At 40.2% G+C, this 12825-nt stretch overlaps 1 protein-coding gene across 2 annotated transcripts in view; it reads left to right on the top strand.

The window, feature by feature from the left end:
• pacc1 (proton activated chloride channel 1) overlaps window positions 1-11297 on the top strand; it is a 45211-nt gene extending 33914 nt beyond the window's left edge. For both annotated transcript variants that reach the window (XM_048536464.1, XM_048536463.1), the window contains exons 4-8: window positions 1984-2138; window positions 4466-4608; window positions 7477-7621; window positions 9484-9591; window positions 10049-11297. In XM_048536464.1, the coding sequence (XP_048392421.1) occupies window positions 1984-2138; window positions 4466-4608; window positions 7477-7621; window positions 9484-9591; window positions 10049-10210 (713 nt within the window). In that variant the 3' untranslated portion in view covers window positions 10211-11297. The remainder of the gene's footprint in view (window positions 1-1983; window positions 2139-4465; window positions 4609-7476; window positions 7622-9483; window positions 9592-10048) is intronic.
• Window positions 11298-12825: the final 1528 nt, after the last annotated feature.

Raw genomic sequence — 12825 nt, 5'->3', positions numbered from 1 at the left:
TAGTACTGTAGTGGCAGCTTCCATTGTATTTGCAATAGGAATTATAATTTGCTTTCTGCTATTCTTACTGCAATATATTCAAATTCTCTGAAGTGGGTCTTACTTAAAAGATGTGGAATGAACTTCCTCAGGAAATGTTGGATGTGGGCATAATTATAATGTTTAAATGACATTTTGATTAGATAAATGAACAGGAATGGTTTCGAGATATTTGGGCCAGGAGCAGACAGGTGGGACTGGTTTAGTTTGGGCTAATGTTTGGCATGGACTGGTTGGACTGAAGGGTCTTTTTCCATGCTATGTGATCCTTTGACTGTATGACTCCCTTTCTCACCTCTGCATTACCATCTGACCTGCCAAAAATACTAGTGTTAGATTTTATTTTCTTTGTGAAGCGGAGAAGGTCTAAGTACAGTACTTCTGTTACTTTATAATGACATGTATTTGAAAGTTGAAATCTATTCCACATTTTAAATGTTCAAAGTTGCAGTTGAGATAGAAGATCAACCACAACCTTAATGAATGTTGGAATTGGCACAAAAGGCTAAATGTTTGCTGTTTATGTTACAATAAATTTAGTAAAGTAGAAAATGTTACATCCCCATCTCCTTGTAGGGGAAGGGGAGATTTCTCCTTCCCTAATCTCCACTTCCCCTACTGCATCCCCAAACCAGCTCAGTTCTTTCCCTCCCCCCACTGCATCCCAAAACCAGCCCAGCCTGTCTCTGCTTCCCTAACCTGTTCTTCCTCTCACCCGTCCCTTCCTCCCACCTCAAGTCGCACCTCCATTTCCTACCTACCACCTCATTCCGCCTCCTTGACCTGTCCATCTTCCCTGGACTGACCTATCCCCTCCCTACCTCCCCACCTATACTCTCCTCTCCACCTATCTTGTTTTCTTTCCATCTTCGGTCCGCCTCCCCCTCTCTCCCTATTTATTCCAGTTCCCTCTCCCCACCCCCCTCTCTGATGAAGGGTCTAGGCCCAAAACGTCAACTTTTGTGCTCCTGAGATGCTGCTTGGCCTGTGTTCATCCAGCTTCACACTTTGTTACCTTGGATTCTCCAGCATCTGCAGTTCCCATTATCTCTAGCATATATGTGTTGGTCTATTTTTGTAAAGGGGCTTAAAATTAACTAGGTCAGCCTTTCCAGAATCATGACTTTAAACCTATATGTGCTTCTTGGAGTATTAATGGAAGTTTGTTTATGCTGTGACATGTTTATGACTGGAAAGAAAAAAACATGAAACTATTAGGTTAGCAGAAGCTGGGATAAACGCTTTTCCCCCCATTTAGTTCAAAGGGATTTGAACACTTCAAATTGGGATCAGTAGCAAATATAGTCTTTTCAGAAAAAGTGATTGCTCAGAACCGTTAATGGAATAAGCTACCTGGGTGTAAGGTTCATATTTTGTGAAAACCTTCAGAGCGGGAGCATTTGGTTAGAAATCTGTAATCATTATTCAAAGTTGAGAACTCAGTTGTGTGAGTGTTCAAAGAAAAGGCTTCACAGCTGACAGGACCGTGACTTTTAAAATGATGGTGTTGGGGTATAGTTGGAATTTTGTTTTGCTGTATGTTTTAAAATCTTTTAAGCTGAGTTAACTGTAGATATCTTGATTCTTTAAAAATATTTATTTCTTTTGTGTAACAAATTCCTTTTTATTGTTAAAGCCAAATCTGCAGCCCTGTGTATTTCATGTTGCAGAGAAAGATGCATTAAACTAGGAAGACATGTCTATCAAGATAGATTTCATTCTGGGATCTGGGTTGCCCAGTAGTAACATGGATGGGATCATAACACGCTGTTTACCTCTTATTTGAGAGGGTGGATGGTCAACTTGCTTCTGAGCTTTTACTTTTTATAGACTCCACCAGTTTCCCTATGAGGTGAATGGTGGTGCTGAACTGTATAGAGCATTTGAAATGTTAATTATTCTGGAATAACAAGTGTGTTGAATGTGTCTCAATCTATTTCATAGGAATTGCACTGTATCCTGGTAAGGCCGAACTCTTGACCTGTAAGCACCATTATCATGATCATGTTGAGTTTATGGAGAATCCAGGTCAACGCGGAGAAATAAACTGTAATAAGCAGTACGTCAGTTACATGGATCCATATAGAAACAACACACTGGTAAATAATAGCTTCAGTCCATTGATTTAACTCTTTTGGGGTTACAATTATGTGTTCTCAATTGATCAATATACATTTATTGCACTGGAAATGTATCAGTGCATTTTAAACAGTGTTACTGTTAATTGATTATGTGATGGTTTAAATGTGACATTTCTTTTAGCAAACGGAACAGTTTAGCTTACTACATTTTTAACTTATTATAAGATAAAATTGTCAGCAAATATTAATGTAGTTCTGAATACCCAAAACTTGCTTTAATGATGATTAATTAAACAGAAAATAAAACGCTGGACTAGGATATTGGATGTACTGGTTGGCTTGACTCAACCTGTATATTCATGCATTTAGTGGTGCTTCTTTTGACCAGTCTTAGCTCAAGTGATGGAACTCTCATTTTTGAGTGGTTTTTGCAGATACAAACCTCACTGCAACAATTTGAACACAATCTAGTCTGAAGCTAAAGTTCAATATACAGTATTGAGAATGTCACAGAAATTCTACCTTTTGAATGTCAAGACGAAGCCATGCAGTACTCACCAATAATTATTCCTCAACAATCATCACTGAACTATATTTTACAATCATAAGTGTTACTACTTTCTGTGATACTTTACAGTGTGCAAATTGATTGCCACATTTTCCAAATTTAGAACAGTGATAGCGAGTTTTGAGAAGATTTGTAGCTCAGGTTGAGGTTCTGGATGTGAGATTGCTCGCTGAGCTGGGTCATGTCGTTTTGGCTAGCCACCAGAACACATGAACATCAACTAGCCACAAAACGACATGACCCACTATCACTCGTATCCTTACATACAGATGAGGAAGGACACCACTTTGATTGGGACAACACAACCATCCTAGGACAAGCCAAACAGAGACACGCACGAGAATTCCTAGAAGCATGGCATTCCAACCGGAACTCCATCAACAAACACATTGATTTGGAGCCAATCTACCATCCCCTGAGAAAAAGGACAGGAAATGACATCACCAATGCAGGAAATGACATCACCAACCCAAGGAAACCTAACCAGATAAAAAGAAAGCAGGACATAACACCAGCGCTTCGTCGGAGGCTCACTGATGATGTTACCTAGAATGGTGACGAAACGTCTGAAAACTAACCTTCCAGCTCAGCGAGCAATCTCACATTTAGAACAGTGACTAAGCTTCAATTGTTTGTCACAAACTGAGATGTGCTGAGTTGATAAAGACATTTAAAAATGCAAGTTATTGTTTTGTTAGGCTTCCATCGATTTTTTTTCTAATATTTTGGATTGGGACGAGAAATTTTTTATGTTCAGCAACAACTTTAACCTCTCTATGCTGACTTCTCAGTGATTTGGGCAGTCACGCTTCTGGGGCATTAACAATTTGCATTGATATAGTGGTTTGAACATTGTGAAGCATCTTGGAATGCTTTACTTAAATATTATCATACACAATGTGACACTAAATTACATGAATCAATAATAGACGTGACCACCAAAAGCTTGATCAGTGTGGGAGGTTTTAAGGAACATCTTCAAAGGAAGAGATAGAGATGGAGAGGTGAAATAGTTTAATGACAAAATTCCAGAGTTGAGATTTAAGCAGGGATGCACAATTGGCCAAAATTGTAGGACATCAGATATTTTGAAGAGTTCTGGGTTTGGAGGAGATTTCAAGGATAGGTTAGGACAACGTCATGGAAGGACTTGAAAATAGGGATGAATGAGTATGTTTGCAATTGAGGTATTGCTAAGCCAGAACTCCCTGTAGTTTGGCTGTCAGGACAGCGGAGAATGTGGGACTTGGACTGCGTACATTTTATAGAGATTGTAATGTAGAACTCTGTCTGAGAGAACATAGGGATGGTAGAATTCTCGAGCTGACAAAGATGTCCCTGAGTCAGGGACAAGAGCATTAGTGGGCAATGTTCCCTTGACTGCAGTGCTGTAGGATAGTTCTATTTCAAACTTTCAAAATATATTGTCAATAAATGGGAAAATTTAAAATCTACCAGCAAGCCAGATGTTAGCTGCTATGTTCACAAACCTTTGCACTGCACTGAATGATTTATAATCTGAAGATCACCTAATCTTCGAGGGAGCTGGTTTAGACCTGACAGACTGAATGACCTCTGCTGTGCTGTAACAATTTTGTGATTTATTAGAATTGGAATGAATTCTGATTCCCTTCCTCACTTCTTCTTAGTTATTGTGAATTTATTTCTAACTTCACTATGTATAAAATAGATATTCAGATAAGTCATATCACTCTGTCGTGTTATTCATTGTGGCTAAACACTTCTGTCTATCAATCCATTGCATTTTTGATTATAGAAATCAGCTCTGATTATCAGTGGACCTCAAGATGTGAGAAAGAAAGAGCTAGTGTTCTTGCAGTTCCACTTAAATGAAACCAAAGAAGATTTTAGTGCAATCAACTACCTGCTATTTTCATCATACAAAGAGTTTCAGGAGAGGTGAGAAGTTAATATAAAGAGCATAGTAAGTCTTTCTTTCTGAGAGGATGTGAACAGAATTGATATCTGTTGGAATCTGTTGATATTAAGGATCACTTTTCAAATGGACAAAAGAGTAACTAGGGAGAGAATAGGGCCCCTTAAAGATTGGCAAGGCCATCTGTGTGGGGAACTGCAAGAGGCGGGTGAACTACTAAATGAGTATTTCGCAACAGTGTTAACTGTGAAGAACGATATGGATGCTTAAGGAAATAAATAGCGATATCTTGAATAGTGTCCTTATTAGAGAGGAGGAAGTTGTGGGCATCTTAAAATGCATAAAGGTGGTTAAGTTGCTGGGACCTAATCAGGTGTACCGTCAAACTCTGTGGGAAGCCTTGGAAGTGATTACTGGGCCTTTGCCAAGATATTTGTATCATCAATAGCATGTGTGAGGTGCTGGAAGACTGGAGGTTGGCTAATATTGTGCCATTATTCAAGAAAGATGTTAAGGAAAAGCCAGGGAATTATAGACCGGTGAATCTGACATCAGTGGTGGTAAGGACTCTATGACTCTATAAGTTGTTGGAGGGGATTTTGAGGAACAGGATTTACATATTTGGAAAGGCAAGGACTGGGTAGGGATAGTCAACATGGCTTTGTGCAAGGAAAATTGTGTCTCACTAACTTGTTTGAGTTCTTTGAAGAGTGACAAAGAAGATTGAGCGCAAAGCAGTGACCGAAGTCTGTATGGACTTCAGTAAGGCATTTTACAAATTTCCTTATGGCTGACGAGTTAGCAAGGTTAGACCATGTGGAATAAGGGGAGAACTAGATAAAAAAATTGGCTCAAAGGCAGAGGGTGGTGGTGGATGGTTGCTTTTCAGACTGGAGACCTGTGACCAGTGGGGTGCCACGAGGAGTGGTGCTGGGTCCACATCTTTTTCTCATTTATGTAAATGATTTGGATACGAACATAGGAAGTATAGTTAGTAATTTTACAGGTGACACCAAAATTGGTGATTTGGTGAACATCATAAAAAGGTTACATCAGAGTACAACAGGAACTTCATCAGATGGGCAACTGGGCCGAGGAGTGCCTGATGCAGTTTAATTTAGATAAGTGTGACATGCTGCATTTTGGCAGGGAAGTCAGGGCAGGATTTATACTTAATGGTAAGGACCTGGGGAGTGTTGCCGAACAAAGAGACCTTGGCCTGCAAGTTCATATTTCCTTGAAAGTGGAGTCGCGGGTAGACAGGTTAGTGACGAAGGTGTTTGGTGCGCTGCCATTTTTGGTGAGTGCATTGAGTGTAGGAGTTGGGAGTTGATGTTACGGCTTACAGGACATTAGGCCACTTCTGGGATACTGCTTTCTGTTCTGGTCTCTCTATTACAGGAAAGATGTTGTGAAACTTGAAAGAGTTCAGAAAAAATTTACAAGGATGTTGCCAGAGCTGTTTTTCCTGGAGCATCGGAGGCTGAAGGGTGACCTTCATAGAAGTTTATAAAATCATGTGGGGCATGGATAGAGTGAATAGTCAAGGTCTTTACCCTAAGGTGGGGGAGTACAAAACTAGAGGTGAGAGGGAAAGATGTAAAAAGGACCTAAGGGTCAGCTTTTTTCATGCAGAGAGTGGTGGGTGTTTTGAATGAGCTGCCAGGGAAGTGGTGGAGGCTGGTACAATTACATTTAAAAGGCATATGAACAGGACAGTTTAGAGGTATATGGGTCAAATGCTGGCAAATGGACCTAGATTAATTTAGAATATCTGGTTGGCATGAACGAGTTGGACCAAAGGGTCTGTTTCTGTGCTGTACAATTCTGACTATGAAATAGCTGAATCAACTGTCATCAAAACATATAATCTTCCTGAAGTGGAAGGTCAGTCAAATGCATTTTTAATGCATTTCATTAGCTTTAATTGTAAAATGTTGCTGGTTATCAGAATACCATACAATTCAACCGTTTAGTATCAGCAAATGGCAACCTTAAAGAGGTCCTTGTCAAGTTTTTCTTAAAAGATTGTGATTAATCTATCCCAGAGCCTACATTGTAGTCAGAAATTGATTTCTCTCTTTTTAGCCATCTTGAGCAGGGATATCAGCAGATTTCAGAGAACTAAACAGCATGCACAGCAAGGCAACATGCCATTTAGCTAAACTGGCTATACTCCATCCAGACTACTTCATCCAATCCTATCTGAATCACATTCTCTTCCTTACTTTCTCTTCTGTGCATGATTAGCTTACATTTTACATGGCAGCTTCTTAAGAAAAACAGTTGAAAGGTTTTTAGTACTGCCTGTAATGATGTTAAGAGAAAATCATTGTCTTTTGGGCTGCATTGTGCAAAGTGCCAACATGCCAACTAACTTCCTGTTTCATGTTGTGGGCACTGCGATGTCAGCTTCTTGGTGACATAATTATTCTACCACATTTTCGCAGCAGCATAGTACCTTTATTTTTTGCCAAGTTAAAGTTACAAATTAAAAGTAACAAAGTTAAATTCTTACACAAAGTGACCATTAAAACAACCTTAAGATCCCTAATCCAGTCTGCCTCATTACATATCATCAAATCCAGAATTGCTGGTTTCTTAGTGGGCTCTATCACAAGCTTCCTCAAATAACTGAGGTGCTCGAAATCTGACATTCAAATGAAAATTACTGGAAGAACTCAGCAGATCTGACAGTTGCTGTGAGGAAAAACGAATTAACAATTCATGTTGTGACCTTTTATCAAAATCAAAGCCTGATCACATTGTGAGACTAACAAGCATCAGTGAACACTAAATGAATTCTGCTGTTCTGTTATTGTTTAAGTGTAAGGAAGTAGAACTGTCTCATAAGCTGAACAGAGAGCGTTATGTCACAATTTGTTTTTCAGTTCTGATAAAGCACAATTCATGCAGGACTGCGAACGTTCTTATTCTATCTGGACATTTTCTGGGGGTTTTCGAACTTGGGTCAAGATGTCTCTGGTGAAAACGACAGAGGAAGATGGAAGTGAATCGGTGGAATTCAGACAAGAGGTAATAAAGGCATTGGGCTCATGACTTGATTAGACATGTCAAGTAGGAATGTCACAATTAGCATTGTAAGAACGCCATGGTGGTATTGAATTGTGCTCCATGTTTTGCTACATCAAACAAATGTGAGAATGATTTCTTGGCTTTGTCAGTGAAACATAATTGCAATGTACCTCCTTTCATTTTGGAGTTAGTGATTCTAATTCTATCTGACATTTTCCTACTTGTGAATCAAACAAACACTTAAGAGAGTTGTTGATTTATTTTATTCACTCATGGGACTTGGGAATCACTGAGTGGAATAGCATTTATTGCTCGGCCCTAGTTGGCTTGAGAAGGTGATGGTGAGCTGCCTTCTTGAACCACTGCAGTCAACCTGTTGTGAGCCTACCCACAATGCCTTTAGAGAGGGAATTCCAAGATTTTGATCCTGTAACAGTGAAGGAACAGCAATATATTTCCAAACCAGGATGGTGAGTAGCTTGGAGAGGAACTTGCAGGTGTTGGTGTTCCCATAAATCTGCCACCCTTGTCCTTCTAGATGGAAGTGGTCGTGGGTTTGGAAGGTGCTGTTTAACTTGATGCCTCATTGTTAAGTTGAGTTCAAATTCTTTAAACTAAATCAAAAATGTTTCACATTTTATGACACCCACACTTCAAAATATCCCATAACAATTAAATGATTCCAGAGAGAACTGATAATGTAGTTGTGGGAAGAATTGGGCAAGATCATGGTCCATGACTACTTTTACCTTTGTAAAGTGACCTTTTCAGTCAAAAAGGTTTAAGAACCTTAATCAGCTGTGGCATAGATTATAATAGTTGGGCGATCAAGTCAGAACTGTGCGGAACTTTGGTTAGGCCACCGCTGGAATACTGTGTGCAGTTCTGGTCACCGTACTATCAGAAGGATATGACTACACTGGAGGGAGTGCACATGAGATTCACCAGGATGTTACCTGGAATGGAGCATTTCAACCATGAAGAGAGGCTGGATAAGCTCATGTTATTTTCTTTGAGGGAGAGAAATTTGAGAGGATCTGTCACCACACTATATGAAGGACGTGGAGGCTTTGGTGAGGGAACAGTGGAGCTTTACTTGGATGTGGCCTGGCTTGGAGTGTATTAGGTATAAGGAGAAGTTGGACGAACGTGGATTGCTTTCACTAGAGTGCCGGAGGCTGAGGGGGGGGGCGACCTGATAAAAGCATATAAAATTGAGAAGCATGGATGAGGTGGATAGTCAGAGTACTTTTCCCAAAATGGAACTGTCAAATACAAGGAGGCATAGGCTTAAGGTGAGAGGGGTAAAGTTCGAAGGAGATGTGTGGGGAAAGTTGTTTTTTACACAGAGAATGGTAGTTGCCGAGAACATGCTGCCAAGGGAGATGATAGAAGTAGATGCAGTAGCAATATTTAAGAGGCATTTAAGTCAGACACATTATCAGGTAGAGAATAGAGAAAGACTAAGCACATGCAGGCAGATGACGTTGTGGTCAACACAGACGTGGTGGGCTGAAGGGCCTCTTCCTCTGCTGTATTGTTCTACTTTCCTATGCTTAACCATGGATCTAGCCTAGGTGCTTATATTAGAATGAGGCCTGAAACCAAGAGGAGGTGAGAGCATTACCAACTGAGCAAAGCTGACACCTTTTGTAGGGTTTGTAAACAATTGTAACATTTATAACAGCATTCAGTTGGAACTTAGTGTACTTTTTGCTTCTATTGGGCATCGACATTGAGGATGATTTCCACTGCAACCAGTGGACTGATGATGTTCCACCTTGAACATGTTTTGAAACTGCTGTGGGAGTGAGCATATCTTTGATCTTTGCTTCTAAACTACTTTGTCATTGTTCACACAGTCTACTCTGGTAAAATATAATGATCACCGGCCTGTTTCTGAACGTACTGACCAATTGTTTTTTGCTGTGTTTGAGTGGAAGGATCCTTTCATTCAGGAAGTCCGCGATGTAAGTGTCTTCATCATCTGCTGCTTGTCTATGTATCTATTTTAATGGGATTGATGTCTAGGAAGAACAGTACTGAAACCCTACAACTTTCCAGAAAGTAGGGAGTGCCTTGCACTGTTCTGTGACCATCTCAAACTGCATTGGCAACATTTTCTCCTTTTTACTTAGTTTTGTATTTTTGTAAAATTACTGATGAGGAAATAACTTTGTAATTTGTTTGTTCCAATGATAATACAGTTAATTATTAAATGGTTTATAGGAAACCAAGTTGGTGTAAATCATCATGACGTGAGACTGTGGTATTTGAGATGCGACTTTTCCACATTTGTGAAATATTGCCAGTATATTTTCCAGTACCCTATAAAAAGTAAATTACTGCACACATTGATTACAAATTGGTATTGCTAATTATAAACCCCAGCATACTTATTAATTGTTTGATTTTGAATGTTGGCAGATAATCACAGCCAATCCATGGAATACAATCGCTATCCTCTGTGGTGTTTTCTTGGCTTTGTTCAAGGCAGCAGAATTTGCAAAGCTGAGTGTGAAGTGGATGATCAAAATTAAAAAGAGGCAGCAAAAGCACAAGGCTCAGGAATTGAACCAAATGACTTAAACCAAGAACGCAATTTGTGACCTTTGAGGGGCTGCAGTTCTGATCCTCTAGCTCGCTCCCTGTCAACAGGGCGTGGAACTGTATGGTCGAGATCATTGAAGGCTACGCAATTCTTATTCCAGAGATAATTCTTATTTCATTTGTGACTGGTACCAGCTTTTTGAAAAGATACACTACATGCCCTTTAGGGAAGGAAACTGCCATCTTTACCTGGTCTGGCCTACATGTGACTCGAGACCCACAGCAATGTGGTTGACTTGCAACTGCCCTCTGGACAATTGGGGATGGGCAATAAATGCTGCCTGGCCACGCCCTCATCCCATTATTGAATAAAGGATTACTCTGGCTGTCAGTATTAACAAGAAACATTGCAAATAGTTTAGGATCATTAGATACTTCAGTCTCATGCAGTTTGATTTCCTTCATTCTCAGTCTGTCTACTGAGAATATTAGAAAGGCTTAAAATGAAAACTATGTAATAAGATAATATGATCTCCTCTGACAGCAGAATTACTTATTAATTCTGTCAGCTTTAGGATTGTGTCTCACTATGGCTGATGAGATAATGATTTAAGGCATGTATTCCACATGTTCTAGGTGATTCAGAGAAGAGTTTCATAATTCAGTTTAGTAGGTGATATTTATGTAACCATCATCCTATTTATTGTTGCTTGATCAGTGATTGATTTTAATATCATAGGTGTTTCTGGCACGCAGCCTTAGGGCAGTGTGATGTACCTGGAAGCACGATGGTCCTGGTAAAGGTGTTTTGTTTTTTAAAATAAGGGTTCAATTCCTGATTTACTGTTTCTGTGCTGCAGTGACCCCTGTATTTGTGTACTGCCGTTTGTAGAGAATAGGTTTTTCAATTATCTTCAATGACTTCTTGTGTTGTGCAACAAATTGCATTGAATTCATATCACTGCCAACATCAAGTAATTAGAACACCTAATTACCACTTCAACGAGCACTTTACCCATATAATTTGATAACAAAAATGTCACTGCTCGATTTACGGAAGGAACTGGAATAACTGTCTTAAGCAATTGTTAGAAAGGGTTATGTGCTGGATGTGAGTTTGCTCGCTGACCTGGAAGGTTCGTTTTCAGATGTTTTGTCACCATTCTAGGTAACATCATCAGTGAGCCTCCGGTGAAGCGCTGGTGTTATGTCCCGCTTTCTATTTATGTTTAGGTTTCCTTGGGTTGGTGATGCCATTTCCTGCGTTGGTGATGTCATTTCCTGTTCTTTCTCTCAGAGGGTGGTAGATGGGCTCCAAATCAATGTGTTTGTTGATGGAGTTCCGGTTGGAATGCCATGCTTCTAGGAATTCTCGTGCGTGTCTCTGTTTGGCTTGTCCTAGGATGGATGTGTTGTCCCAATCAAAAGTGGTGTCCTTCTTCATCTGTATGTAAGGATACGAGTGATAGTGGGTCATGTCTTTTTGTGGTTAGTTGATGTTCGTGTATCCTGGTGGCTAGCTTTCTGCCTGTTTGTCCAATGTAGTGTTTGTCACAGTTCTTGCAATGTATTTTGTAAATGACGTTCATTTTGCTTGTTGTCTGTACAGGGTCTTTTAAGCTCAATAGCTGCTGTTTTAGTGTGCTGGTGGGTTTGTGGGCTACCGTGATGCCAAGAGGCCTGAGTAGTCTGGCAGTCATTTCCAAAATGTCGTTGATGTAGGGGAGAGTGTTTATGGTTTCTGGGCACGTTTTGTCTGTTTGGGTTTGTTGCTGAGAAATCAGCGGACTGTGTTCATAGGGTACCCGGTCTTTTTGAATACGCTGTATAGGTGATTTTCTTCTGCTCTGCGTAGTTCCTCTGTGCTGAAGTGTGTGGTGGCTCGTTGGAATAATGTTCTAATGCAGCTTTGTTTGTGGGTGTTGGGATGATTGCCCCTGTAGTTCAGAATTTGGTCCGTATGTGTTGTTTTCCTTTAGGCGCTGGTTTGAAGTTCCCCATTGGCTGGTCACTCTACTGTGACATCTAGGAATGGCAGTTTGTTGTTGGAGGAAAACAACACATACAGACCAAATTCTGAACTACAGGGGCAACCATCCCAACACCCACAAACAAAGCTGCATTAGAACATTATTTCAACAAACCACCACACACTTCAGCACAGAGGAGCTACGAAGAGCAGAGGAAAATCACCTATACAGCGTATTCAAAAAGACCGGGTACCCTATGAACACAGTCCGCTGATTTCTCAGCAACAAACCCAAACAAACAGACAAAACGTGCCCAGAAACCATAAACACTCTCCCCTTCATCAAAGACATTTCCGGAATGACTGCCAGACTACTCAGACCTCTTGGCATCACGGTAGCCCACAAACCCACCAACGCACTAAAACAGCAGCTAATGAACTTAAAAGACCCTATACAGACAACAAGCAAAACGAACGTCATTTACAAAATACCTTGCAAGAACTGTGACAAACACTACATTGGACAAACAGGCACAAAGCTAGCCACCAGGATACATGAACATCAACTAGCCACAAAAAGACATGACCCACTATCACTAGTATCCTTACATACAGATGAGGAAGGACACCACTTTGATTGGGACAACACATCCATCCTAGGACAAGCCAAACAGAGACATGCACG

Source organism: Stegostoma tigrinum, chromosome 9, assembly GCF_030684315.1.
Source record: "Stegostoma tigrinum isolate sSteTig4 chromosome 9, sSteTig4.hap1, whole genome shotgun sequence".
Taxonomy (NCBI): domain Eukaryota; kingdom Metazoa; phylum Chordata; class Chondrichthyes; order Orectolobiformes; family Stegostomatidae; genus Stegostoma; species Stegostoma tigrinum.
This window is presented reverse-complemented; position numbering and strand designations above follow the sequence as displayed.